Source organism: Xenopus tropicalis, chromosome 4 (assembly GCF_000004195.4).
Source record: "Xenopus tropicalis strain Nigerian chromosome 4, UCB_Xtro_10.0, whole genome shotgun sequence".
Taxonomy (NCBI): Eukaryota; Metazoa; Chordata; class Amphibia; order Anura; family Pipidae; genus Xenopus; species Xenopus tropicalis.
This window is the reverse complement of record NC_030680.2, coordinates 4578687-4606255: the sequence shown is the minus strand read 5'-3', so window position 1 is coordinate 4606255 and position 27569 is coordinate 4578687. Positions and strand designations below refer to the sequence as shown.

Here is a 27569-nt window from a genome sequence, read left to right as displayed (position 1 = left end):
TGGGGGGGGGGGGGTGGTTCCTCTGTGTCCCTGGGGAAGTTCTTCCCCCCGTTACTGCTGGCCTATTGAAGCGAGCAGCAGATGCGGCGGCGGTGCTGATGTCAGCGCAATGCAGCCCGGGAGGAGTCTGACGTGGGAAATCAGCGATTCTCTGGCTTTTTATATCCAGTCGGCAAAATACAAATCTGCCGTTTGTGTCGCATCGGCTGCGGGCGAACGTGGGAGGGAAATCTCTGCTGTGATTGGCTGGTGGGGAAACTTTAAGGGCGAGAATGTTTTCTGCAGGCAAAATGCTTCATTACAGCAAAGCTTTATAGTTATGTGTCATTTATTTATATATATATATATATATATATATATATATATATATATCCGTGTTTTCCTGTGGGACACATATGTGTTTTATAGCAGCCGCTGAGCATGCTGGGATACAGTGCCATGAAGTAACCCTTTCTGTAGTCTTGTGGAATTTACTTTAGGCTTCTCTATATTCTGTCATATTTGGGTAAATTGGGGCTTTATGGCTGAGAAAGAAAAAGCAAAATTGTAAGGAGGAGGAGTTTGGGACAGTAAGTAGGTTGGCGAGACTGTTGGGCAGGGGCGGAGACTGTTGGGCAGGGGCGGAGACTGCTGGGCACAATGTAGGGCAAGATGGAGACAGTAACACTTTATATGAGAGTTGCCCTTCAGTAGTAGATAAATTAAATTACAGTTCCCAGCACCCACCTACTGTAGATGGGCACGGACGCGCCAGTAGCAAGGAGGTAGATGGGCACGGGAGCGCCAGTAGCAAGGAGGTAGATGGGCACGGGAGCGCCAGTAGCAAGGAGGTAGATGGGCACGGGAGCGCCAGTAGCAAGGAGGTAGATGGGCACGGGAGCGCCAGTAGCAAGGAGGTAGATGGGCACGGGAGCGCCCGGAGCAAGGAGGTAGATGGGCACGGGAGCGCCCGGAGCAAGGAGGTAGATGGGCACGGGAGCGCCAGTAGCAAGGAGGTAGATGGGCACGGGAGCGCCAGTAGCAAGGAGGTAGATGGGCACGGGAGCGCCAGTAGCAAGGAGGTAGATGGGCACGGGAGCGCCAGTAGCAAGGAGGTAGATGGGCACGGGAGCGCCCGGAGCAAGGAGGTAGATGGGCACGGAGCGCCAGTAGCAAGGAGGTAGATGGGCACGGGAGCGCCAGTAGCAAGGAGGTAGATGGGCACGGGAGCGCCAGTAGCAAGGAGGTAGATGGGCACGGGAGCGCCAGTAGCAAGGAGGTAGATGGGCACGGGAGCGCCAGTAGCAAGGAGGTAGATGGGCACGGGAGCGCCAGTAGCAAGGAGGTAGATGGGCACGGGAGCGCCAGTAGCAAGGAGGTAGATGGGCACGGGAGCGCCCGGAGCAAGGAGGTAGATGGGCACGGGAGCGCCAGTAGCAAGGAGGTAGATGGGCATGGGAGCGCCAGTAGCAAGGAGGTAGATGGGCACGGGAGCGCCAGTAGCAAGGAGGTAGATGGGCACGGGAGCGCCAGTAGCAAGGAGGTAGATGGGCACGGGAGCGCCCGGAGCAAGGAAGTAGATGGGCGCGGGAGCGTCGGGGGCAAGGAGGTAGATGGGCGCGGGAGTGCCAGTAGCAAGGAGGTAGATGGGCACGGGAGCGCCCGGAGCAAGGAAGTAGATGGGCACGGGAGCGCCAGGGGCAAGGAAGTAGAAGTAGCCAGGCTGGGCAGTGAGGGGGGGGGAGCCAGGCTGGGCAGTGAGGGGGGGGCTGGCTGGGCAGTGAGGGGACGGGGGGGGGCTGGCTGGGCAGTGAGGGGGGGGGCTGGCTGGGCAGTGAGGGGGGTGGGAGCCAGGCTGGGCAGTGAGGGGACAGACTCCTTTTCCCTGATGATGGAGAATTAACCTTTAAATGAGAGAATTGCCGCGCCGCTAATCTCGCCGCCCTCACACCGCGTTCCTTTTGCTCACTGACATTTCCTCGAGTTGAAGCAAATTAAACTTGCAGACGGGACAAAATACTCTTCGTTTATAGGACGTGAGCGGGAGGTTTGGGGCTCAGTGAGTTGGAACTTTTTCCGTTGCTGAACTTTATCTCCCAGCGTCTGTGAGCGCCAGCATTGCCCTGAGACCTGGGAACAGGCCTGGAGGGGGTTGCGAGTGGCCTAGGGGTGCCCTGTCTTTAAATCCGGCCCTACCTGGACTTTATTAGAGAATATATTTATATGTAATGTATTTACAGGTATACGGGAAGCATATGGCCCAGAAGCTGTGTGAGGCAGAACCACTGAAATCTAAAAATCCATAAATAACGAACCAGTGGTACACAGGGAAAAATCCGGTGGTCCCCAGCCTTCATGGGCAATGGGAATGCCAGGGGGGCTGTTTGTGCCTCTGGGTACTGGGAATGCCAGGGGGGCTGTAAGGTGCCACAGACAGTCACTATTTATTGGGCTGGGGGGGGGCTGTTTGTGCCTCTGGGTACTGGGAATGCCAGGGGGGCTGTAAGGTGCCACAGACAGCCCCCCCCAAGCCCAATAAATAGTGACTGTCTGTGGCACCTTACAGCCCCCCCGGCATTCCCAGTACCCAGAGGCACAAACAGCCCCCCCCCAGCCCAATAAATAGTGACTGTCTGTGGCACCTTACAGCCCCCCTGGCATTCCCAGTACCCAGAGGCACAAACAGCCCCCCCAGCCCAATAAATAGTGACTGTTTGTGCCTCTGGGTACTGGGAATGCCAGGGGGGCTGTAAGGTGCCACAGACAGTCACTATTTATTGGGCTGGGGGGGACTGTTTGTGCCTCTGGGTACTGGGAATGCCAGGGGGGCTGTAAGGTGCCACAGTCAGTCACTATTTATTGGGCTTGGGGGGGGGGGCTGTTTGTGCCTCTGGGTACTGGGAATGCCAGGGGGGCTGTAAGGTGCCACAGACAGTCACTATTTATTGGGCTGGGGGGGCTGTTTGTGCCTCTGGGTACTGGGAATGCCAGGGGGGCTGTAATGTGCCATAGGCCTCCACTAAATAGTGTCTGTAACACTCTGGGGGAGACGGCGGCCGGTGGGTAACACTCTGGGGGAGACGGCGGCCGGTGGGTAATGACCCCTCTCTCCCAGAGTGTTACCCACCGGCCCCCCCAGAGTGTTACCCACCAGCTCCCATCTCTCCCAGAGTGTTACCCACCAGATTGTGGCATTTCATGTAAAATGTTTAAGGACACACACTGGCATAACTTAGCCTATAAAAATAATAAAGAGCCGCGGCCACTGAAGGCAGAGCAAGGAAGGTAAAGGACGGGCAGCGCCACCTTCAGGGGACATCGGGGAGGGGGCAGCAGGGAACAAAGAGCAATACAAGTGCCAATTGGCAACCCAGGCCTTCCTTTAGAAGTAGGAAATTAAAGGGGAAGCTCATCCTAATGTTTAATATGAAGGTTACGCTGTTGTTCTGCTAGGGACCCCGATGCTTTAGCTCAGCCCTTGCTGCACTGATGGCTCCCCATAATGAATAATCGCCTGCACCTCCCGGCGCAACATCCAGTTCCCTCCCGGAGAACGCGGCGAGCGAAAGCATCTGTCCAGGTGTAACCGCTACAAGAGAAAAGACAACTTCAGGCGCCGGGGGACTGCTCAGATGTCGCTGCCAAATGTTTGATTTTGGAAGCAATTTATCCCGCGCTCACTCAGGGCCCCCCCCTTGCCAACTAAGTGTGATGAGTCGGGCAGGCACGGCCCAAATACACAAACTACAACTAAAAAAAAAAAGCCAAACAGGTCACAGAGTCCCCCGAAAAGCCCCACTGCGGGGATTCAGCAACGTGTTACGATTACAGCGCAGATTTTACGCCATAAACCGACGCTTTGGAACGTGCTGCTTGTGTAGCTTGTAAGCGAGCGGCGCCGGGGGAATTGATTCATCACTTCATGTTCCCTTGATGAATTCCTGCAGCTGAACATGCGCCGATACCTGCAACTGCAGCACAAACTGAGCCTTGGGCACGGGGGGTTGCGCTCACCGTAACAAAGAAGAGCCAATATGGGCTGTCACCCCCAGTGCTTGGGTTTTGGTTTAAATAGGACACTATGGGGGAGATTTCTGGATAACAGATCCCATGCCTGTACTGTTTCACTTGCATCAGTGATGTATAAAATAAACTGCTGATATCAAGACAGGGTTATCCGCAACCAGCGGAGGGGGGCACGGGGTATTAGTGCAGTCGGGGTATGTTCTTGGCAATAGGACAATGACGGGGTTAATGATAAAGGGCAAGCAGTGTATAAGGATTAAATCTTGGGTTTGTGGGGGCTATTTCTGTGCAGGAAAAGTTCTAAAGCAAGGAAACCGGGGGGCCGGGCTGTGAGATCTCACTGGCGGCGGGGGCTCCGAGGGGCCGAGCTTATGCACTAAAAGCTTTAGTAGGACTGCAATGCGGCGCTTTCAGATAAAATACAGCGCTCAAAGGGGGGGGGGGGAGAGTCGGCTCAGATTCCTTTCTTTCTACTCCATTACCTTCAGCCCCTTCTGCCGCTGTGACAGGGGCCAGGAATAGTTCTTCATTTACAGGGTAATGGGAAGCAATGATTGCCCGCAGCCTCGCTGTGCCACAAATACACCCGGATCTGCACAGAGAGGTGCCCTGCCCAGCAGCGCGGTTTTGGGTAAACGCTAGGGACCCACGTTTAGAAATAGGCTGGGGATTCATAAAGGACAATAGTTCACAGGGAGTCACTTAAATCTGGAGGCTGGGATAATGGATGGGAATGAGTTTAATACCTGCAAAGGGCATAGGGATACTCCGGAGCTTCCATCCAATGCGGAGGATTTCTCCTGGATATTGGGGACTGGAGCTGATAAAATACTAGCAGCTCAGAATATCAGAATAGCACTCAATAGTAAGAAATCCAAGTCCGGCTTGGGACTCCTCCAGTTACATGGGAGTAGGAGAAACAATAGGTTAGCTGAAAGCAGTTCTAATGTGTAGCGCTGGCTGAAAGCTCAGACTCAGGCACACTTTACTGCTGCGCTGCAAGTTGGAGTGATATCCCCCCCCCTCACCCCCAGCAGCTGATCAGCAGAACAATGGGAAGGGAGCAAGATAGCAGCTCCCAGTAGGTATCAGAATAGCACTCAATAGTAAGAAATCCAAGTCCGGCTTGGGACTCCTCCAGTTACATAGGAGTAGGAGAAACAATAGGTTAGCTGAAAGCAGTTCTAATGAGTAGCGCTGGCTGAAAGCTCAGACTCAGGCACAATGCACTAAGATGGCGCCTACACACCAATATTACAGCTACAAATACATTTGTTGGTTCAAGAATAAAAGGTTAAATGGGAAAGTGAATTATTTGCTGTGTAACAGTGTCATTTATAGATAAAAAGTATCCCATAAATATCACAATAGGATCCCTTTAAAGAAATAGCCGAGGGAATCTCTCTGCACTAAAGTCATCCCTGGAGTGTAGATAAGGGAGACACATATGGACCAAAGAGGAGGTTTAGGTATCATACTGGGCCTTGGTGTCACTGGGTCTATGTACACACATATAAACTGTTGCTAAGGGTGAGCTTATAACCGCCATGTTTTTCCCAGGATGCTGCACCCAGTACAGCTGGCAGGTATGTGATAAAAGCGGTTCTGCTGGCTCTATGGGCTCTTTGCCCAATTGTGGCTCAGTAGCACATGGAGCACAATGGACCCAGAACGGACCCTCGGTGCTGTGTAACCATTACCTGAGTGAGTACACACCCGAACCCAACCCAAGGGCAAGTAGTAAGTTACCGGCTTTGGCAGGGATGGGCTTCTCCAGCATAAAAACCGTCTGTTTCCAGTGCGTTTTGGTGCACGAGGGGCTCGTGGAGAAGGAAACCTACGGACAGAGAGGAGGGAAGAGAAAATTGATAAAGAACAGCATTTCTAATAACACGCTACATTAGTTGACAAGAAGAAATACATACATGTTAAATGCTTACAACAGCAAAGCAGCCTCCCTTCCCCAAACAGCCCCGGGGCCCCGGCTGCAAATACCGTTCCTTCCCTATAATTAATTGGGTTTGTGACTCACCGCTCTCTCGCAGCTCCTCTCAAAGCAAACGTCAAAGTAACCGGCGAGTGCCTGGGAGAAAGGGGGAAAGAGGGGCAATTACTCCTCAGGGTAAAACAGACCTGTGTGGCACTATTATTATTTATTGAACAAAGACTTGACAACTTTATGGTGTTCAGCTGTTTCTGAACTAAAACTCCCAGCACCACCCACAAATGCCTTCAGACATCAATGTGGGCTGCAATGGTAAAAAGTGAAATTTTGCAGGTTGGGCAACATTGTGCCCAATAACTTTACTGTGGAATTTCGTCATGACTTCCTATCCTCATCTTGTCCTTGTCTCTTACTGTCTCCATCTTGCCCTAACGTCCCCCTTCTTGACCTCCAGTCTCCACCTTGTCTTACTGTTACCGTCTCCATATTTCCCTACTATCTCCATCTCAGTCTACTGTCTCTATCTACTGTTGTGCCCTACTGTCTCCATCTTGTCCTACTGTCTCCATCTCAGCCTACTGTCTCCATCTCGCCCTACTGTCCCCATCTACTGTTGTGCCCTACTGTCTCCATCTTGTCCTACTGTCTCCATCTCAGCCTACTGTCTCCATCTTGTCCTACTGTCTCCATCTTGTCCTACTGTCTCCATCTTGCCCTACTGTCTCCATCTCGTCCTACTGTCCCCATCTTGCCCTACTGTCTCCATCTACTGTTGTGCCCTACTGTCTCCATCTTGTCCCCTACTGTCCCCATCTTGCCCTACTGTCCCCATCTTGCCCTACTGTCTCCATCTACTGTTGTGCCCTACTGTCTCCATCTTGTCCTACTGTCTCCATCTCAGCCTACTGTCTCCATCTCGTCCTACTGTCCCCATCTCGCCCTACTGTCTCCATCGTAACCCACTATATCGGCCCAAAAACAGCCATGCCAAACGATAACCTACACAAAGCTGCAGTAGGAGAGAGAAGGGACTGTAAATCTCTCACAGTAACAGAAGCCAAGAATGCTGAATTTAGGAAGGACAAAAGGGAAAGAATTTGCCCAGGACCCCGGGCATCACAGAGGGCTCGTCGGGAGGGGAAAAGATAAAAGGACTAAAGGACAAATTACATTCTGTAACAGTCACGGCCAATGGGGAATAGAAATTTGAGAGAGAGAACTGTTCTGATTGGACGAGGTTGTCGGTGTTTGCAGAGCCAAAACCTATTCAAAGGCCCAAATTCTCCCATTGTAACGCAAGGAGTCGTGTTGGTTACAGGGAGCTGATTATATAACTACCCAGGGGCACCATATATTCCAGCTGCAAAGCCTGTGCCCGGGGTGGGGTGGGGTATAGGGCCCCTGTGAAATCAGTGACACACGGAAGGCGCCAGAGCGACACTAATGACTTCCCTCCCGAAATGATAGGAGTCTGTGTATGTCCCAGGAATAAGGGAATGGAGCTGCCCAACTCAGCAAGGAGCTGAAGGGGTTAAGCCCGAGCGCCGACCCATGAGCGACCTTCCTGAGATTGAATAAAATAAACTCTGACCTTTCCTTCCTTAGCTCATTGACCAATGACAGCCGACCAAGGGGAATAAACCCCAAATTAACTGTTAGATGGTAAATTATGTTTTTTATTCACTTGAACATCAGATCATCACAAAACCACAAAACACTAAATGAAATCCCTGCTTCCCATTCCTTCATTGAAAGGGAAAGATAATTCTGCAATAAACTTAACAAAAATATTCTCAGACCAATTATTTTTTTTATTGTTAAGTAAATATATATTATATATAAAGTACAGTATGGGGGTACAGCTTATTGTGTGCCCAGAACATTCATTCTCTGTATATTTGTATTTATACATATGGGTAGGAGGTGCCATAGTGTTTCCCTTAGTCAGTACAGTATGGGGGTACAGCTTATTGTGTGCCCAGAACATTCCTTCTCTGTATATTTGTATTTATACATATGGGTAGGGGGTGCCATAGTGTTTCCCTTAGACAGTACAGTATGGGGGTACAGCTTATTGTGTGCCCAGAACATTCCTTCTCTGTATATTTGTATTTATACATATGGGTAGGGGGTGCCATAGTGTTTCCCTTAGACAGTACAGTATGGGGGTACAGCTTATTGTGTGCCCAGAACATTCCTTCTCTGTATATTTGTATTTATACATATGGGTAGGAGGTGCCATAGTGTTTCCCTTAGACAGTACAGTATGGGGGTACAGCTTATTGTGTGCCCAGAACATTCCTTCTCTGTATATTTGTATTTATACATATGGGTAGGGGGTGCCATAGTGTTTCCCTTAGACAGTACAGTATGGGGGTACAGCTTATTGTGTGCCCAGAACATTCCTTCTCTGTATATTTGTATTTATACATATGGGTAGGGGGTGCCATAGTGTTTCCCTTAGACAGTACAGTATGGGGGTACAGCTTATTGTGTGCCCAGAACATTCCTTCTCTGTATATTTGTATTTATACATATGGGTAGGAGGTGCCATAGTGTTTCCCTTAGACAGTACAGTATGGGGGTACAGCTTATTGTGTGCCCAGAACATTCCTTCTCTGTATATTTGTATTTATACATATGGGTAGGAGGATTGTGTAGATGCCACAGGAGGTGTGAGGCCCATTTTCCCTTTCACATAAGAACTTCGCCAACACAGCGATTCCCCCAGAGCCAAGTTACTCGCACTTCTCCCTGTGCTGCTGAAAGGCACCTTCCCGGCGCTAGGATTGAGTCAATAGAGCTCAGTACATCTTCACCCGGGGACGCCCGACAGTGAAATTAGCTATTTGCACTAAGCCACAACACAATCCCACAACAACTAATAGAAAATGCTCAGCTCAGCTATGGCTGACTTGCTCCATTGATTTCCAGTCAGCGGCGCGTGCCGTACGTTACGCCATTAAAAAAAAAAAAAAAAATCAAGGTCTATCAACATTGATTGTCAAATCTAAGCAGTTAATTTTCTTTTTATTTCATGGGAAAAGATCCCTGAATGGAACAATCATATCAACTGACTGGGGGCTGCAACCAACCTTGAGAGCAATGGTACAAAAACAGCAGTGGTCCGTGATGGACAAAATGTGCTAGAAATTGTTTATTGATAAAGATACATTCAAGAATATTTTTTTTTTAAAAAAACTGCCTTATGCCTTTATTTACTTCTAATATCCTTATCATTTACAGTAGGGGGTACATTATCCCTTATAATACATGAGTGATACTCAGAGTTCCCTGTATAACTCAGTCTGCAGCCTTGTGCCTTTATATGGGGGGCACAGAACCCCTCAGTGACTGCTAATATCCTTATCATTTACAGTAGGGGGTACATTATCCCTTATAATACATGAGTGATACTCAGAGTTCCCTGTATAACTCAGTCTGCAGCCTTGTGCCTTTATATGGGGGGCACAGAACCCCTCAGTGACTGCTAATATCCTTATCATTTACAGTAGGGGGTACATTATCCCTTATACAGGGAACTCTGAGTATCACTCATGTATTATAAGGGATAATGTACCCCCTACTGTAAATGATAAGGATATTAGCAGTCACTGAGGGGTTCTGTGCCCATATAAAGGCACAAGGCTGCAGGCTGAGTTATACAGGGAACTCTGAGTATCACTCATGTATTATAACTCAGCCTGCAGCCTTGTGCCTTTATATGGGGGGCACAGAACCCCTCAGTGACTGCTAATATCCTTATCATTTACAGTAGGGGGTACATTATCCCTTATAATACATGAGTGATACTCAGAGTTCCCTGTATAACTCAGCCTGCAGCCTTGTGCCTTTATATGGGGGGCACAGAACCCCTCAGTGACTGCTAATATCCTTATCATTTACAGTAGGGGGTACAGTATCCCTTATAATACATGAGTGATACTCAGAGTTCCCTGTATAACTCAGCCTGCAGCCTTGTGCCTTTATATGGGGGGCACAGAACCCCTCAGTGACTGCTAATATCCTTATCATTTACAGTAGGGGGTACATTATCCCTTATAATACATATCCCTATAATTTACAGTATTACCTATATAAACTATATAACACCCAGCATTACAGACAGAGATAAATTGCAAGTTCGGAGGCTGCAGGATAACTACCCCCTTAGGCAGAAGAGATTTACAGAAACTACCCCCCAACCCCTTTTCCTCCCATAGAAAATACAGAGAAGGGAAATGTAAATCTCAGCTTTGTCCTTGGGTCGGGAGAAGCTGCAGGGGAGGAAACGACTGCACCAAACTCGCATTTAATGATAAGGATCTTCCCTGCGGCCGCACCTGCCCGACTGTACCATTTCTCTTTGGGAACAACGGAGGGGGGATATTTATATGCAGCCTGCGCTACATCCATAGCGGCACTATTTGTCTGCATGATATGCCTTGTACAGATTAAAGGGGAGATAAACCCGGTACATAAGCACAGGGCAACATTCCCGCTCTGTACATCTCCCTCCTATATTTTCTTTCATTATGGAGAACAAATGTTCATATTCTCCTTTGTCAGATTGAGTCATTTTAGTGTTAACTTCCCCTTTAATATATATATTAATGTTTTATCTCTGCAATGTGCACGTGGTTGGGTCTGTGGGCAGATTCCGGGGGTCCGTGCAAGTTGAATGATGAATGAGCCAATCTCTGCTTCACTATAAATTGGGGTCAAATCAGGCAAATGTGACCCCGGGGTAACATGGGGACCCCCATAGAGTGGCTTAAGGGGTATAACTCTGGCTTCGGAAGGAGCTGAGCCACTGAAAAGGCCACATTACTCGGCCACTACATTTGCCCAATAATAACGACTGCATATGGATGGGCGGCCAAAGAATAGGCCACTACACGCCATCGCTGCCCAACATGTCCAGGGAAAATCAGCTACAATATCCAGAAAAATAGATACAATAAAGGACAGAGAGAGCGACCGAGACAGAAAGAGAGCGCCTGAGACAGAGAGAGAGCTCACTCATCATTCATTGGGAGGAAATTAAAAATTATCCTCATCAGTTTCATCCCCGGGAAGCAATTTATCATTCCATGCAGCCTCGTTCCAGCAGGGAGGGCAGCGCAGGATACAATTAGGCACTTGGCCACACAAAATGGGAGGGTAATGTACTGCTGATGGGGTTTATCCAAGCGTGAATTTGCAATGAGTGTAACCCTCAGAGTCAGGCCAACGTTACTGTGTCTCCCACGCTCCCCTGACAGTGTTTAAAGGGAACATAAATCTTGTCTGTACTCTCCTTTATCTGCCTTCTATTAACATTTAAATACATGTGTGCCCAGAACATTCCTTCTCTGTATATTTGTATTTATACATATAGGTAGGGGGTGCCATAGTGTTTCCCTTAGACAGTACAGTATGGGGGTACAGCTTATTGTGTGCCCAGAACATTCCTTCTCTGTATATTTGTATTTATACATTTGGGTAGGAGGTGCCATAGTGTTTCCGTTAGACAGTACAGTATGGGGGTACAGCTTATTGTGTGCCCAGAACATTCCTTCTCTGTATATTTGTATTTATACATATGGGTAGGAGGTGCCATAGTGTTTCCCTTAGACACTACAGTATGGGGGTACAGCTTATTGTGTGCCCAGAACATTCCTTCTCTGTATATTTGTATTTATACATATGGGTAGGGGCTGCCATAGTGTTTCCCTTAGACAGTACAGTATGGGGGTACAGCTTATTGTGTGCCCAGAACATTCCTTCTCTGTATATTTGTATTTATACATATGGGTAGGGGGTGCCATAGTGTTTCCCTTAGACAGTACAGTATGGGGGTACAGCTTGTGTGCCCAGAACATTCCTTCTCTGTATATTTGTATTTATACATATGGGTAGGGGGTGCCATAGTGTTTCCCTTAGACAGTACAGTATGGGGGTACAGCTTATTGTGTGCCCAGAACATTCCCTCTCTGTATATTTGTATTTATACATATGGGTAGGAGGTGCCATAGTGTTTCCCTTAGACAGTACAGTATGGGGGTACAGCTTATTGTGTGCCCAGAACATTCCCTCTCTGTATATTTGTATTTATACATATGGGTAGGAGGTGCCATAGTGTTTCCCTTAGACAGTAAAGTATGGGGGTACAGCTATACGGCTGATTTCAGAAGAGGGGGCTCATTCACTATACGCAGCTCTGTACTCACGCCTCTCAGTACAATGGGGACTGAAATAAGAACATTCCGAGCGATCAGATTTATTGTTCATTTGCCGCGCGGGCGATGATTTATGAAGTGCCAGATGGGGCCGAGCGCTCGCCACTCAATCACAGGAAAAGGAATTTTACCAGCGCTGCGTCAATAAAATCCTCATGATAAACTACGATGAAAAGGCCGGGAGATTTCTATTTATCTTGTACCTCTCGTCTTAAATAAACTACACTGTGGCCGCTAATGCCCCTCGGGGTTACTGGAAACCTTCCGACGAACTGCCCCTCACTTACCCCGTGTAATTCTACTCAAGCGCGCGTGTCATCTTGGTACCGGCTTGGGATGCGCGTGCACGGGATACTATGGCACATAGGGATTCCCCTGTACTAAGCACAATTCAGCAGGAACAGCCCCCTAAGTTTGCTCATAGCCTGTACAGAGAGATACCATAAAACTATGGCACATAGGGGGCTGTTCCTGCTGAATTGTGCTTAGTACAGGGGAATCCCTATGTGCCATAGTTTTATGGTATCTCTCTGTACAGGCTATGGGCAAACTTAGGGGGCTGTTCCTGCTGAATTGTGCTTAGTACAGGGGAATCCCTATGTGCCATAGTTTTATGGTATCTCTCTGTACAGGCTATGAGCAAACTTAGGGGCTGTTCCTGCTGAATTGTGCTTAGTACAGGGGAATCCCTATGTAACATAGTTTTATGGTATCTCTCTGTACAGGCTATGAGCAAACTTAGGGGGCTGTTCCTGCTGAATTGTGCTTAGTACAGGGGAATCCCTAAGTTTGCTCATAGCCTGTACAGAGAGATACCATAAAACTATGGCACATAGGGATTCCCCTGTACTAAGCACAATTCAGCAGGAACAGCCCCTTAAGTTTGCCCATGACCTGTACAATCCCATCTCTTCCACTCTGAAGCTTTAAACAGTCTCCAGCATCTCCAAACAGCTGTAAAGCTGAATATAAAGGTACATTAAGGTTAATTGATTCTGCTGTGTTCCTTCAAGACGGTTGCAAATTCAGCACAAAATGTGATATTGCAATTTGCAAATAATGATGAATTAAAGGGAATCAATTTGTTTTACACAAAACTTCTATCAATGTTCCATTTAAAGAGACCTTATACTGCTCAAGTAACATGTATTAGTTCTCATTCCTATGTTTGTGTTATTTGTCTTATTGATAGAGTATTGAACAGAACTTCTACTGGTGGCTCTGCCCCCATACTGAACTGTCTGTATGGCACCCCCTACCCATACGTATAAATACAAATATACAGAGAAGGAATGTTCTGGGCACACAATAAGCTGTACCCCCATACTGTACTGTCTAAGGGAAACACTATGGCACCCCCTACCCATACGTATAAATACAAATATACAGAGAAGGAATGTTCTGGGCACACAATAAGCTGTACCCCCATACTGTACTGTCTAAGGGAAACACTATGGCACCTCCTACCCATATGTATAAATACAAATATACAGAGAAGGAATGTTCTGGGCCACACAATAAGCTGTACCCCCATACTGTACTGTCTAAGGGAAACACTATGGCAACCCCCTACCCATATGTATAAATACAAATATACAGAGAAGGAATGTTCTGGGCACACAATAAGCTGTACCCCCATACTGTACTGTCTAAGGGAAACACTATGGCACCTCCTACCCATATGTATAAATACAAATATACAGAGAGGGAATGTTCTGGGCACACAATAAGCTGTACCCCCATACTGTACTGTCTAAGGGAAACACTATGGCACCTCCTACCTATATAAAAAGAGAAGGAATAGGAAATGGACAAGACACCCTACTGATTCTAACCCAGAGCAGAAATGAAGTGGTTACCGTGCAAGGTGCATCCCTGGTTACACTCAGGGAGAAATCCGAAGCAAAATCTAAATCCTTTATGGTTGCTGTCTGACAGTTGATGTTCTGGAAAATAAAAACAAAACAAGAGATAAGTTAAGGGAGAAGATTAATGGGCAGATTCCAAAACAGACTATGAAAACAGGCCTGAATGTTAATGACCCCCTTATAGGAAACCACATAAAAGTCAAAATATATAGTTTTGCCTATTGGGGAAAAAAAGTGCTTTTTTCACAATTATTTATGTTTAAAAATGTACATTTTTTTTTTTCAAGTGGCTTCCATTAATAGTAATAACCGGCTCCTCAGCAAGATCTGTGCGGTACTGACCTATAGGGGAGCCCCAAAGTTTGGGGTACGGTGCCCTATTCCTGCCCTCTGCCAGTCACTCGACAGTTAACGCTCTCACTTCAAAAAACATAAATAAAACTTTGTATTGGAAATTTTGCCGCCGCAGAACATTTACTAAGATTATTTTTCAAATCTCCCTGCGCCCCCGCAATTGTCACAGCCGCTTCCCGCAGACATTTCATATTGGAAGTGAAATCAATAGTCGCTGTTTGTCTCTGGTTTGAATGATCTGAATTCTAATGGGGGGGAATGAAAATGAAAAAGGATCTGCCGACGCACGGTCTGGAGAGTTATAGGGACAAGAATTGGGGCTCAGTGATCAACGTAAAGGGCTAAAATGGACCCAGATCTGTAGGAGGTAGGATATTATAGCTAAAGCTATTTTGCCCCCATTTATAATATAAGTTGCTCATAGTGCCTAGATTGTCCTTTTAGCCAACTGCATTGTGGGTAAGAGGCACAGCCATGTCCATAGTGCTGCCATAGAAATAAGCCCCATTAGCCAGGGTGGCTGTAAGGTGCCACAGACAGTTACTATTTATTGGGCTGGGGGGGCTGTTTGTGCCTCTGGGTACTGGGAATGCCAGGGGGGCTGTAAGGTGCCACAGACAGTCACTATTTATTGGGCTGGGGGGGGCTGTTTGTGCCTCTGGGTACTGGGAATGCCAGGGGGGCTGTAAGGTGCCACAGACACTCACTATTTATTGGGCTGGGGGGGGGGCTGTTTGTGCCTCTGGGTACTGGGGAATGCCAGGGGGGGCTGTAAGGTGCCACAGACAGTCACTATTTATTGGGCTGGGGGGGCTGTTTGTGCCTCTGGGTACTGGGAATGCCAGGGGTGGCTGTAAGGTGCCACAGACAGTTACTATTTATTGGGCTGGATGGGGGGCTGTTTGTGCCTCTGGGTACTGGGAATGCCAGGGGGGCTGTAAGGTGCCACAGACAGTCACTATTTATTGGGCTGGGGGGGCTGTTTGTGCCTCTGGGTACTGGGAATGCCAGGGGGCTGTAAGGTGCACAGACAGTCACTATTTATTGGGCTGGGGGGGGCTGTTTGTGCCTCTGGTACTGGGAATGCCAGGGGGGCTGTAAGGTGCCACAGACAGTCACTATTTATTGGGCTGGGGGGGCTGTTTGTGCCTCTGGGTACTGGGAATGCCAGGGGGGCTGTAAGGTGCCACAGACAGTCACTATTTATTGGGCTGGGGGGGCTGTTTGGGCTTCTCTGTATTTGGATTGCCGGGGCCTAGTTTGAATCCCACTCCAGGTCTGATTGAGCCTAGTACTTACCTCCTGCCCTATGGCTAGGGTTGCCACCTGTCCAGTTTTGAACCGAAGAGCCCGGTTTTTAGACAACCGAAAACCAGGCAGAACTGCTCCTTCATTGATGTGAAATGCGCTTTGCACCCGCTGGCATTGCCCTCTGCACCTACGGTAGGATTCTAATAAGGCGACAGTGCAGCCAGACCCCGGGGTGCTAGTGCATTCTGGGTACTAAATCAGCTTGGTTCTAGGGAAGGGGCAATAATAACAACCTACCCCCACTGTCTATACCCACATTAACTCCTGCAAACCCACCTTTATGATAGAAGGTTCCGAAATCTGCGTCTCCGCTTTCACTACTTCCACGACGGCTTCGGGAATGACGCATTTCTTCATGCAGGACATGTTGAAGCCGTACACGTTTTCCCAGAATGCAATCTTCCCCGCGTGCTTCGTCTCGTCGCTCAGGGCCACCAAGCTCATGGTACAGGTATCGGGGTACACTGGGGGCAAAGGCAGAATGGTATTGGTTTAACCCACTAATTAATCATTACTTATTGCTATTATGTCCTTCCACATATTCATTCTTTCCTGCTGCAAACACCTCACTCCTGCTGAGAGCCCCATAATGGCAGCAACTGAACGACAAAGGTTTACTGAGCTGTAATATTGAATTTCCATGTATAGGGCAGGCAGGGAATGTGGGGGGTACGCAGCACGGCCTTATATTATGCATGCGGGGGTACAACGCCTGTAACTGTATGAATATGATATTCCCATAGAGTGTAGGTAACAATAGGATAGAATCGCTGCTGCATTGCTGAATCAGTGGGGGCTCGTGCCAAAGGCATCAGGGAGGGGGGAGAGGCCTCATTTGCACTTTCTGTGAAACGCACTCGATGATATTTTTTATCTTCTGCATCATAAACGCACATTATTTTTTTTTTTTACTGGCGGTGCAACGTCGGCTGATTGTTCCTGCAAACGAGGGGAAAGTCGTGTGTATAATAAACTCCACTCTCATGGTACAACCCTCCCATGGTTTAAAGGGAAAGTCACCCTCCCATTAGGTTTTGGCTGTGATCCTATCCTCTCATACACAGTAATCAGAACTGAGTGGGGTTAACTGTATCTGGGGCAAGAAGCCAAGCTTTAAATTCATATTGGGCAATAACCCCAAAAGCCCCAATCACATCTCTCAGGTGTCATACAGGCAGGTTCACTGGCTCCTGATAAACTGCCCCTGGTGTGTATATGTAATAGTGACCTTAGATTGTAAGCTCACTGGGGCAGGGGCTGATGGGAATGGGATAGGGACCTTAGATTGTAAGCTCACTGGGGCAGGGACTGATGGGAATGGGATAGGGACCTTAAATTGAAAGCTCACTGGGGCAGAGACTGATGGGAATGTGATAGGGACCTTAGATTGTAAGCTCACTGGGGCAGGGGCTGATGGGAATGGGATAGGGACCTTAGATTGTAAGCTCACTGGGGCAGGGGCTGATGGGAATGGGATAGGGACCTTAAATTGAAAGCTCACTGGGGCAGAGACTGATGGGAATGTGATAGGGACCTTAGATTGTAAGCTCACTGGGGCAGGGGCTGATGGGAATGGGATAGGGACCTTAGATTGTAAGCTCACTGGGGCAGAGACTGATGGGAATGTGATAGGGACCTTAGATTGTAAGCTCACTGGGGCAGGGGCTGATGGGAATGTGATAGGGACCTTAGATTGTAAGCTCACTGGGGCAGGGGCTGATGGGAATGTGATAGGGACCTTAGATTGTAAGCTCACTGGGGCAGGGGCTGATGGGAATGTGATAGGGACCTTAGATTGTAAACTCACTGGGGCAGGGGCTGATGGGAATGGGATAGGGACCTTAGATTGTAAGCTCACTAGGCAGGGGCTGATGGGAATGGGATAGGGACCTTAGATTGTAAGCTCACTGGGGCAGGGGCTGATGGGAATGTGATAGGGACCTTAGATTGTAAGCTCACTGGGGCAGGGACTGATGGGAAGGTGATAGGGACCTTAGATTGTAAGCTCACTGGGGCAGGGGCTGATGGGAATGTGATAGGGACCTTAGATTGTAAGCTCCATGGGAACAGGGACTGGTGTATAATCTCTGTGCAGTACCAGAGACTATGTCAGTGGTATATAAAGGATATAAATCTTAATCCAAAGGGCACCTTAAAATGCTGCCTTGTTGCTAGGGTAAGCAGTCCTGACAACCAGATGGGAAACAAAGTGATTACACAGGACAGATCCTGCAGTACATAAACACATACACTGTATATATACACGCTCCTTACACAGATATATTTCTGGCCTTCACCTTAATGTGACACAGATGAGTGAAGCCCCCGGACACTTGGCGGCTGGAGAGGGGCAGCTGCGACTCAATGACATATTATTGCCCCGCGTAGGAATACGGCAAAAAGTGCTGATTGGGCAGAATTCTCTCCGTTTAAAGATCCGCGGCTCTGACATCTGTGTCCTTCCTGACTCACTGCCCACGAGCCATTTGTCACCGATATCGGCTCACGTGGGGGGGGGGAATTGGGGCCGCGAATTCCCTGGGAATGGATTACGCACGTCGGAAAATAAAGAAAAAATGCCGGAGGCACAAACGCTAAAGAGTCTTGTAATGTACATTATTTTCCCTGCTGTTTCCCCAGGAAAAGGGAATACACCTGGATTTCTTGGTCACCAAAATGGTTTAAAGGCAAAGTTAACCTTAACGGGGTAGTTCACCTTTAGTATAACAGACATTGACATTCTGAGACAATTTGCAATTGGTCTTCATTTTTTATTTTTGTGGTTTTTCGGTTATTTCGCTTTTTGTAAAGCAGCTCTCTCGAGTTTGGAATTTCAGTAGCTATCTGGTCACTAGGGTCTTGTTTACCTTAGCAACCAGGCAGTGGTTTAAATAAGAAACTGAAATATGAATAGGACAGGGACTGAATAGAAAGATAAAAAGAAAAGGTAACAATAATAATAAAATCATTTTTTTTTTTGGCTGCCGGGGTCAGTGATAGATATATATATATATATATATATATAACGAAGACCAATTGCAAAATTGCTAGGAATAGGGCATTCTATAACATATCGAAAATGAACTTTAAAGTGAACTACCACTTTAAAATAAATCCAGCAATAACTGCCAGCATCCATAACAGCCAAAATCAATTGATGGGTGATGGGAGTTTTAGCTGTCACAGTGGCACAGATCCTATCTGATCCCCCCATTGTAAGCAGCAGTCCTGCCCTGCTTTATGGCTGAGATTCTAGCTATCTGTATAACAGAGCATTCTGTCACAGTGGCACAGATCCTATCTGATCCCCCCATTGTAAGCAGCAGTCCTGCCCTGCTTTATGGCTGAGATTCTAGCTATCTGTATAACAGAGCATTCTGTCACAGTGGCACAGATCCTATCTGATCCCCCCCATTGTAAGCAGCAGTCCTGCCCTGCTTTATGGCTGAGATTCTAGCTATCTGTATAACAGAGCATTTTGTCACAGTGGCACAGATCCTATCCCCCCATTGTAAGCAGCAGTCCTGCCCTGCTTTATGGCTGAGATTCTAGCTATCTGTATAACAGAGCATTCTGTCACAGTGGCACAGATCCTATCCCCCCCATTGTAAGCAGCAGTCCTGCCCTGCTTTATGGCTGAGATTCTAGCTATCTGTATAACAGAGCATTCTGTCACAGTGGCACAGATCCTATCTGACCCCCCCATTGTAAGCAGCAGTCCTGCCCTGCTTTATGGCTGAGATTCTAGCTATCTGTATAACAGAGCATTCTGTCACAGTGGCACAGATCCTATCTGATCCCCCCATTGTAAGCAGCAGTCCTGCCCTGCTTTATGGCTGAGATTCTAGCTATCTGTATAACAGAGCATTCTGTCACAGTGGCACAGATCCTATCTGATCCCCCCATTGTAAGCAGCAGTCCTGCCCTGCTTTATGGCTGAGATTCTAGCTATCTGTATAACAGAGCATTCTGTCACAGTGGCACAGATCCTATCTGATCCCCCCATTGTAAGCAGCAGTCCTGCCCTGTAATTAATATAAGGGGGTACTGTCCCTGGCAGACAATTTGCCCCTCTCCAGAGCCGAGCTCGGTGCCATTCCCAGAGCCTCACAATGAAGGATTAGGTGCTGTGCGTAATGTTCAACTTGTTTAATTGAATTTCACAAGCAATTCCAGCTGCCGTTGGTTCCCGGGTACCTGCGAGCGCATTAACGCGGCCGTGGGACGAGCGCAGAGATCAGTGTGCGTTACAAATCATTAAACGAGTGCAGTGGAACATTATGCCGGGGAAGGGGGGGGGGGGATGTACAATAGAAAATGAAGCCTCGCCGAGGGGAAGGGAATAACCGCACTGAGACGTGTCGGCAGTTAAACGGAACAGCAAGAATTCCGTGTTCTCGGAAAGGCACAGACAATGAGCGCTGGGGAAGAATGGGAGCAAAGGCAGAGACAGGGGCTCAGGCTTTATGCTTACTGCAGGGAAATACACCGACTTCCATACCTGCTGCTTCTGTACTACAATGCCACATCATAGAGGAATGCTGAACAGGTTAATTAGCTTTTTCTTAATTAAAAAAAAAAAAAAAAAAAAAATTACCTAATCAGCAGTTACAATCAGCCTGTGGCGCTCTTCTATGACAGCTTTATGGGGAATATTGGCTATGCTCCCCATGTGGTGAGAAGCGGAACTGCAACCGATTATTGTTATTTATAGAGAAGAACTGACAATTCATGAAAAAGCTGGAATATCATTGCAATACAATGATATTTATGTAGATAGACCCACTTTAAAAAATAATCAGAGCGTAATTAATGCTTAAAAAGGGGAAATTATGCAGTAGTATAAGTTAATATAGTTATACAAAGGGGAGAATGCCCACAAAGTACCCTTTTCCTTTTCTATCATTATTTATTTATTAACATTTATTTATAAAGCGCCAACATATCCCGCAGCGCTGTACAATAAGTGGGTTTCATACATTGGACATACAGAGTAACATATAAAGCAATCAGTAACCGATACAGGAGGGGAAGGGAGCCCTGCCCCAAAGAGCTTACACTCTACAAGGAGTAACATATAAAGCAATCAGTAACCGATACAGGAGGGGAAGGGAGCCCTGCCCAAAAGAGCTTACACTCTACAAGGAGTAACATATAAAGCAATCAGTAACCGATACAGGAGGTGAAGAGAGACCTGCCCAAAAGAGCTTACACTCTACAAGGAGTAACATATAAAGCAATCAGTAACCGATACAAGAGGGGAAGAGAGCCCTGCCCAAAAGAGCTTACAATCTACAAGGAGTAACATATAAAGCAATCAGTAACAGATACAGGAGGGGAAGAGAGCCCTGCCCAAAAGAGCTTACACTCTACAAGGAGTAACATATAAAGCAATCAGTAAAAGATACAGGAGGGGAAGAGAGCCCTGCCCAAAAGAGCTTACACTCTACAAGGAGTAACATATAAAGCAATCAGTAACCGATACAAGAGGTGAAGAGAGCCCTGCCCAAAAGAGCTTACACTCTACAAGGAGTAACATATAAAGCAATCAGTAACCGATACAGGAGGGGAAGGGAGCCCTGCCCAAAAGAGCTTACACTCTACAAGGAGTAACATATAAAGCAATCAGTAACCGATACAAGAGGGGAAGAGAGCCCTGCCCAAAAGAGCTTACAATCTACAAGGAGTAACATATAAAGCAACCAATAACCGATACAAGAGGGGAAGAGAGCCCTGCCCAAAAGAGCTTACAATCTACAAGGAGTAACATATAAAGCAATCAGTAACCGATACAGGAGGGGAAGGGAGCCCTGCCCAAAAGAGCTTACACTCTACAAGGAGTAACATATAAAGCAATCAGTAACCGATACAAGAGGGGAAGAGAGCCCTGCCCAAAAGAGCTTACACTCTACAAGGAGTAACATATAAAGCAATCAGTAACCGATACAAGAGGGGAAGAGAGCCCTGCCCAAAAGAGCTTACACTCTACAAGGAGTAACATATAAAGCAATCAGTAACCGATACAAGAGGGGAAGAGAGCCCTGCCCAAAAGAGCTTACAATCTACAAGGAGTAACATATAAAGCAATCAGTAACCGATACAGGAGGGGAAGGGAGCCCTGCCCAAAAGAGCTTACACTCTACAAGGAGTAACATATAAAGCAATCAGTAACCGATACAGGAGGGGAAGAGAGCCCTGCCCAAAAGAGCTTACAATCTACAAGGAGTAACATATAAAGCAATCAGTAACCGATACAGGAGGGGAAGGGAGCCCTGCCCAAAAGAGCTTACACTCTACAAGGAGTAACATATAAAGCAATCAGTAACAGATACAGGAGGGGAAGAGAGCCCTGCCCAAAAGAGCTTACACTCTACAAGGAGTAACATATAAAGCAATCAGTAAAAGATACAGGAGGGGAAGAGAGCCCTGCCCAAAAGAGCTTACAATCTACAATATCCTTCTAATAGTTTATTAAAGATTTTATTCTATGTCATTCTGTATCCTTTTATTTTACTATTGAAATACACACACACATGTATATTCTAATGGTATGGTTTGTATTGCATCAATGCTTTTGTTTCCCCATTTTTGATTGGCTACTGCGTATAAAGAGGGGGGTTAACTTTTAGTATAGGTTAACTTTTATTATATTATAGAATGACCGATTCTAAGCAACTTTTCAACTGGTCTTCATTAATTATTTTTTATGGTTTAATTATTTGCCTTCTTATGCTGACTCCTTGCAGCTTTACAATGGGGGTCACTGACCCCGGCAGCCAAACCCTATTGCTCTGTGAGGCTCCAGTTTTATTATTATTGTTACTTTTTATATAACTTTTTTCTGTTCGGATCCTCTCCTATTCATATACTAATTTCCCATTCACCCACTCTCTAGTTACTAAGGTAATTTGGATCCTAGCAACCAGATAAATATTATTATCTACATCATACTAAAAGTAAATGTAAAGGTGAACAACCTCTTCAATCTGATTGGCCACAACCCCTATATTAATCATGTACAGGGATGTCCCCATTAGCCTATGAATAAGTGCCCCAACAGGCACGAAACGCGTTAGGCTTTTTTCTTGTTCTAAATAAATGCGATTTTATTCTTACCTTACTATTTTCTACATTTTTGGTGGGAACACAATTTTTTTATTTTTGAATGAGATATTACACACCCTCTCTGAGGTGTCCGTATGTACTCAAGTCAATCAAGGAAGGGACTATGACACCAGATAAAGCAAATATCACTTGGGAAAAAACCCTTTTTCTTCCTATTTAATACTGTGCATTTATCACAGATACAGACGACACGGCAAGCGTTGTGGCCGTTTAAGGGGGAAGTGGTGGGAGAGGTAAAACAATCTGCAATTCATGCATGGAACCCCACAAAGTACCTGCGGGGCCCACTGATTGGGGATCTCTAGAGACTTGTACGTTCTGAGCACGTCTGTAGAGCAATAACGCGGGGGCCTGCGGGGCAGCTCATCAGAATGGAAATACCTTGCGCACAGTGGGGCTCGGCCCGTGTTTAGCTCCCGCAGTGGGGGGGCGACTGACAGGAGCTGAGAAAGCAAAATAACTGCTGTGACATAAACATAATGTCTGAGAAAGGTACATGGCTGTCGGCCTATATTTGTATCCGTCTTTCTGTGTATCCACAATAGTAATGTATGAGTGATGGGTTGAGCTTGATGGATGTGGTGTGTTTCCCTTAGACAGTACAGTATGGGGGTACAGCTTATTGTGTGCCCAGAACATTCCCTCTCTGTATATTTGTATTTATACATATGGGTAGGGGGTGCCATAGTGTTTCCCTTAGACAGTACAGTATGGGGGTACAGCTTATTGTGTGCCCAGAACATTCCTTCTCTGTATATTTGTATTTATACATATGGCTAGGGGGTGCCATAGTGTTTCCCTTAGACAGTACAGTATGGGGGTACAGCTTATTGTGTGCCCAGAACATTCCTTCTCTGTATATTTGTATTTATACATATGGGTAGGAGGTGCCATAGTGTTTCCCTTAGACAGTACAGTATGGGGGTACAGCTTATTGTGTGCCCAGAACATTCCTTCTCTGTATATTTGTATTTATACATATGGGTAGGAGGTGCCATAGTGTTTCCCTTAGACAGTACAGTATGGGGGTACAGCTTATTGTGTGCCCAGAACATTCTTCTCTGTAGGGTCAGCTCTCCTTACTTGACCAGTAGAACATATACATACGGCATCTATTGTGGAAGGGCTCCTCCTACCCATATGTATAAATACAAATTAACTAAGAGTGGGAGAGCTTTGCACCCATTGCCAGCACACAAGCAGTTAAAAGGCACATACAGCTCTATCAGGGTGACGGCTGTGAATGCCGGAATGGGGCTGTGGAACATCTGCAGCACAGCCGGGCGGAACCTCTGGAAACGCAAGCCTTTAGTTGGTAATTAGCACTTACCTGCCCCGTCCTCATTCAGGTACTTGTCTCTGGCACAGATAACCGAATCCAACATGGACTCAAACAGGAGGAAATAGCCCTGGGGGGGGGGGGGGGGGGGGGGACAGAAATCAGAGTTAAAATTAATTATGGGAAATCTCAGAAGGTTTAAACAAATTATTTTTTTAATTAAATCATCCATACCTGTTATAAATGTATTTAAATATTGGAGCTGCCAATCATATATTGATTGACAGCTCAGATTTTTAATGACAATTACTTTCACTTTCCATGCAGCACTTCCTATATATCACCTAGTTGGCAAATTCATATGGAATAATACAAAGCTTTGCCTTAATAACAGTGTACAGACTGAAGGGAAAACAAATTAAATAATTTATAAAGTGTATAAAGTTTATTTTGCTTAACTAACATGATAGAAAGGGATTTGGAATTATTTCTTAGGGTGAGAGTTCAATTGAGGCTGTCAAATAGTATATACTATATATCTCTGCCATAAAGCAAGACAGGACTGCCGATTCACTATCAGAAGGGAAGCAAAGGTTACCACTTGAGTAGCAGTTAATACGTTACTATAAGCATTGAAAATACCAAGTAAATCACATTTTCCCGTTATTTATTAACATATGATATATATAATTTTTTTTATTTTGGACACGGCACCCCTTTAATGGAGGGATTATAGGTCCCAACATGGCAGTCCCATGGGCCCCAGACAGATAGGACCCCATCAGCTGCTGATGGAGAAGCTTCCCCTCCGCTATTGGTGGAGACTTCCAGGCCAAGTCGATACAGAGAGGGGGAAAAATGGATTTTCGGGCAGCTTCATGCAGAACTATTTTTATTGGAAATTCCTATTATGAGCGCAGCGTAGGGTCATTAACCCTTCATTATTCCAGGATACGCTCACAAAGTCATCACCGCGCCGAAATGTGGCGACGATCAATCGCTGAAAGTGCTGATGAGCAGAAGTGACTGAAAACGGGTAATTTTTCTTGTCCATAATTTGCTGTGCTCGGCATTTGTACCTGTTAAAGGGGAAGTACGCCTCTGTTTGTGCCAGCCCGTATCTGACCAATGTAACCGTTATCCTTCTAATTTACATCCTTTTTAATTACTCGAGTGTCATTTATTTGTTTCAATCTGCCCATTTCTGTTTATAGATTTACAGGTATAGGACCCGTTATCCAGAATGCTTGGGACCAAGGGTATTCCGGATAAGGGGTCTTTCTGTAATTTGGATCCCCATACCTTAAGTCTACTAAAAAATCAATAAAACATTCATTAAACCCAATAGGATTGTTTTGCATCCAATAAGGATTATTTATATCTTAGTTGGGATCAAGTACAGGTACTGTTTTATTATTACAGAGAAAAGGGAATCATTTAACCATTAAATAAACCCAATAGGGCTGTTCTGCCCCAATAAGGGGTAATTATATCTTAGTTGGGATCAAGTACAGGTACTGTTTTATTATTACAGAGAAAAGGGAATCATTTAACCATTAAATAAACCCAATAGGGCTGTTCTGCCCCCAATAAGGGGTAATTATATCTTAGTTGGGATCAAGTACAGGTACTGTTTTATTATTACAGAGAAAAGGGAATCATTTAACCATTAAATAAACCCAATAGGGCTGTTCTGCCCCAATAAGGGGTAATTATATCTTAGTTGGGATCAAGTACAGGTACTGTTTTATTATTACAGAGAAAAGGGAATCATTTAACCATGAAATAAACCCAATAGGGCTGTTCTGCCCCAATAAGGGGTAATTATATCTTAGTTGGGATCAAGTACAGGTACTGTTTTATTATTACAGAGAAAAGGGAATCATTTAACCATGAAATAAACCCAATAGGGCTGTTCTGCCCCAATAAGGGGTAATTATATCTTAGTTGGGATCAAGTACAGGTACTGTTTTATTATTACAGAGAAAAAGGAAAATCAGTTTTAAAATTCAGAATTATTTGATTAAAATGGAGTCTATGGGAGATGGACTTTCTGTAATTCGGAGCTTTCTGGATACTGGATCCCATACCTGTACATGGGAGCTGCCATACTGTATCTTGCCCATTGACTGCAGTGGCAACAGCGGCCTCCGGTGGCCACTCCTGGAAATGGAGGAGCGCATCATCACCTTTAACAAGCAATTTCCCCCCAATAAAACGGCAGCGCTGCCTTGCTCAGCACGAAACTGATAATATTTTTATTGTTGTGAAAGTTCAGGAATGACGGGCGCAAACCCCCCCCCGGCGCGGCGTCCCTTTCTGCTGAGCCACCGACTTTCCTTCCAAGGGTTTTTATGTTCCGCAGAAGGAAAGATCCGACCCGGCGACATATTTCAAAATGCAATTTCCTAAATAAATGTAGTTCAGAAACTCAAGATAAAGCGGCGCGAAGGGAAAGTACAAATCTGTTTTATGTGCAGTTGTCTGGGAGTTGTTCCTCACTTGTAATAACAGCTCCACTCGGGAACCAAATGTTCCCCTTCAATGGGAGAATCTGTTCTTGCTCCCGGGACTTTGATTTATTATCATTAGAATGATTTGTCCCTTAAACTGCAGCTCAGCTCAGACTGAGAGTCTGGGCAGCAATATACAGAGAAGGAATGTTCTGGGCACACAATAAGCTGTACCCCCATACTGTACTGTCTAAGGGAAACACTATGGCACCCCCTACCCATATGTATAAATACAAATATACAGAGAAGGAATGTTCTGGGCATACAATAAGCTGTACCCCCATACTGTACTGTCTAAGGGAAACACTATGGCACCCCCTACCCATATGTATAAATACAAATATACAGAGAAGGAATGTTCTGGGCACACAATAAGCTGTACCCCCATACTGTACTGTCTAAGGGAAACACTATGGCACCCCCTACCCATATGTATAAATACAAATATACAGAGAAGGAATGTTCTGGGCACACAATAAGCTGTACCCCCATACTGTACTGTCTAAGGGAAACACTATGGCACCTCCTACCCATATGTATAAATACAAATATACAGAGAGGGAATGTTCTGGGCACACAATAAGCTGTACCCCCATACTGTACTGTCTAAGGGAAACACCATGGCACCCCCTACCCATATGTATAAATACAAATATACAGAGAAGGAATGTTCTGGGCACACACTAAGCTGTACCCCCATACTGTACTGTCTAAGGGAAACACTATGGCACCCCCTACCCATATGTATAAATACAAATATACAGAGAAGGAATGTTCTGGGCACACAATAAGCTGTACCCCCATACTGTACTGTCTAAGGGAAACACTATGGCACCTCCTACCCATATGTATAAATACAAATATACAGAGAGGGAATGTTCTGGGCACACAATAAGCTGTACCCCCATACTGTACTGTCTAAGGGAAACACTATGGCACCCCCTACCC

The 27569-nt window shown here is 46.2% G+C and overlaps 1 protein-coding gene across 1 annotated transcript in view; it reads right to left on the bottom strand.

Annotated features, from left to right (window-relative positions):
• Window positions 1-27569, bottom strand: part of prmt3 (protein arginine methyltransferase 3) — a 57683-nt gene that overhangs the window by 6574 nt on the left and 23540 nt on the right. Inside the window, exons 11-15 of the mRNA NM_203635.1 lie at window positions 24160-24238; window positions 15981-16168; window positions 14031-14117; window positions 6038-6088; window positions 5755-5842 (exon numbers count right to left, since the gene is read on the bottom strand). Coding sequence (NP_988966.1) covers window positions 5755-5842; window positions 6038-6088; window positions 14031-14117; window positions 15981-16168; window positions 24160-24238 — 493 coding nt within the window. The remainder of the gene's footprint in view (window positions 1-5754; window positions 5843-6037; window positions 6089-14030; window positions 14118-15980; window positions 16169-24159; window positions 24239-27569) is intronic.